Below are 1,031 nucleotides of genomic sequence, written 5' to 3' on the forward strand. Positions count from 1 at the left end.
ATCTGCAGCAGGAACAGCAGGAGGCTGTAGGCGGCCATGCTGCGGATGAAGTTATACCGAGCCTGCAGAAAGAAAGGAGACGACACGATCGACTGAAACTCTGCTGCTGCTGTTTATAAGTGACTGGATATTTAACAGTTATAACAACATGTAAGAACATGCAGCAGCCAGGTTTTGTTTCATGCCAACACAGTTTTATAGATCTTTTGCTGAATCAGTTCTTCTCTCCTCGTCAAACGGAAAAGCTGCTGCTCTCTGGTTCTCTGTTTTGACTCCCATGAATAAAAAGTAAGACGTATAAAAACAGAATTAAGAATTCTTAATTAGGCTTTACATTTTAAACTTTTTATTACTCACTTCTATTTGTATTTATAAAATGTTTTTATGCACTTTGTGTTTTATTCTGTGCTTTGACACTTTCCAGCGGATCCTCAGACAATCATAAATAAAAGGGCGACAGCCGGTGGATAAAAACTCTGCACCTTCTGGAAGGCGAGGGTGGATTCGTCGCCGTACTGGTTGCGGAAGTAATCGTACATCCCGAAGTCCGTCTGTCTGCCGAGCTGGTCTCGGGACTTACAGTCTGGGATGCACTCAATCACGCCGCACTGAGGAGAAGAAGATCAGTTCATGAAAACCTGATTATCAGAACAACGTTTAGTTTTTACCTCATTGTCAAAGTTTTACCAGTGTAATTGTTCAGATATGGGGACACAACAAACAAACCACATGAGCGATCAGACTCATGTTTAATCCATTTATTGAAAGAAATTTACACCCAAACTGTCCATGTGAATGTCCTCTATTACTGAGGCATTTTGGGTGCCCCCTCCTACCCTGATGTAAGTGTCTCCATGTCCCTTTATCTCAACAATAGAGCTGGTAAATAAAAAGTAGAGGTGTGTTTTAATGAGTCTTACCCCGGGTGCAGTGGCCACCACTCTGTATGGGAAGACGAACAGATCCAGGCCGACCAGCTGGAAGATATTCTTAAAAAGCCCAATGATCTGCAGAGCGAGCATATCCTGGAG

At 42.8% G+C, this 1,031-nt stretch overlaps 1 protein-coding gene across 1 annotated transcript; it reads right to left on the reverse strand.

Annotated features, from left to right (window-relative positions):
- Positions 1 to 6: 6 nt before the first annotated feature.
- On the reverse strand, positions 7 to 1,022 carry LOC111658213 (putative phosphatidylinositol 4-kinase alpha-like protein P2; the record flags this gene model as incomplete). Its single annotated transcript, XM_023410643.1, has 3 exons — positions 921 to 1,022; positions 483 to 608; positions 7 to 62 (listed from the first exon to the last, which is right to left on the reverse strand). Coding segments are annotated over exons 1-3 (284 nt in total), but the record flags the coding sequence as incomplete, so codon positions are not given.
- Positions 1,023 to 1,031: the final 9 nt, after the last annotated feature.

The sequence above is a fragment of the Seriola lalandi genome, unplaced genomic scaffold, assembly GCF_002814215.2.
Source record: "Seriola lalandi dorsalis isolate HSWRI2012SDOR001 ecotype SW California unplaced genomic scaffold, Sedor1 jcf7180001978952, whole genome shotgun sequence".
Lineage (NCBI taxonomy): Eukaryota > Metazoa > Chordata > Actinopteri > Carangiformes > Carangidae > Seriola > Seriola lalandi.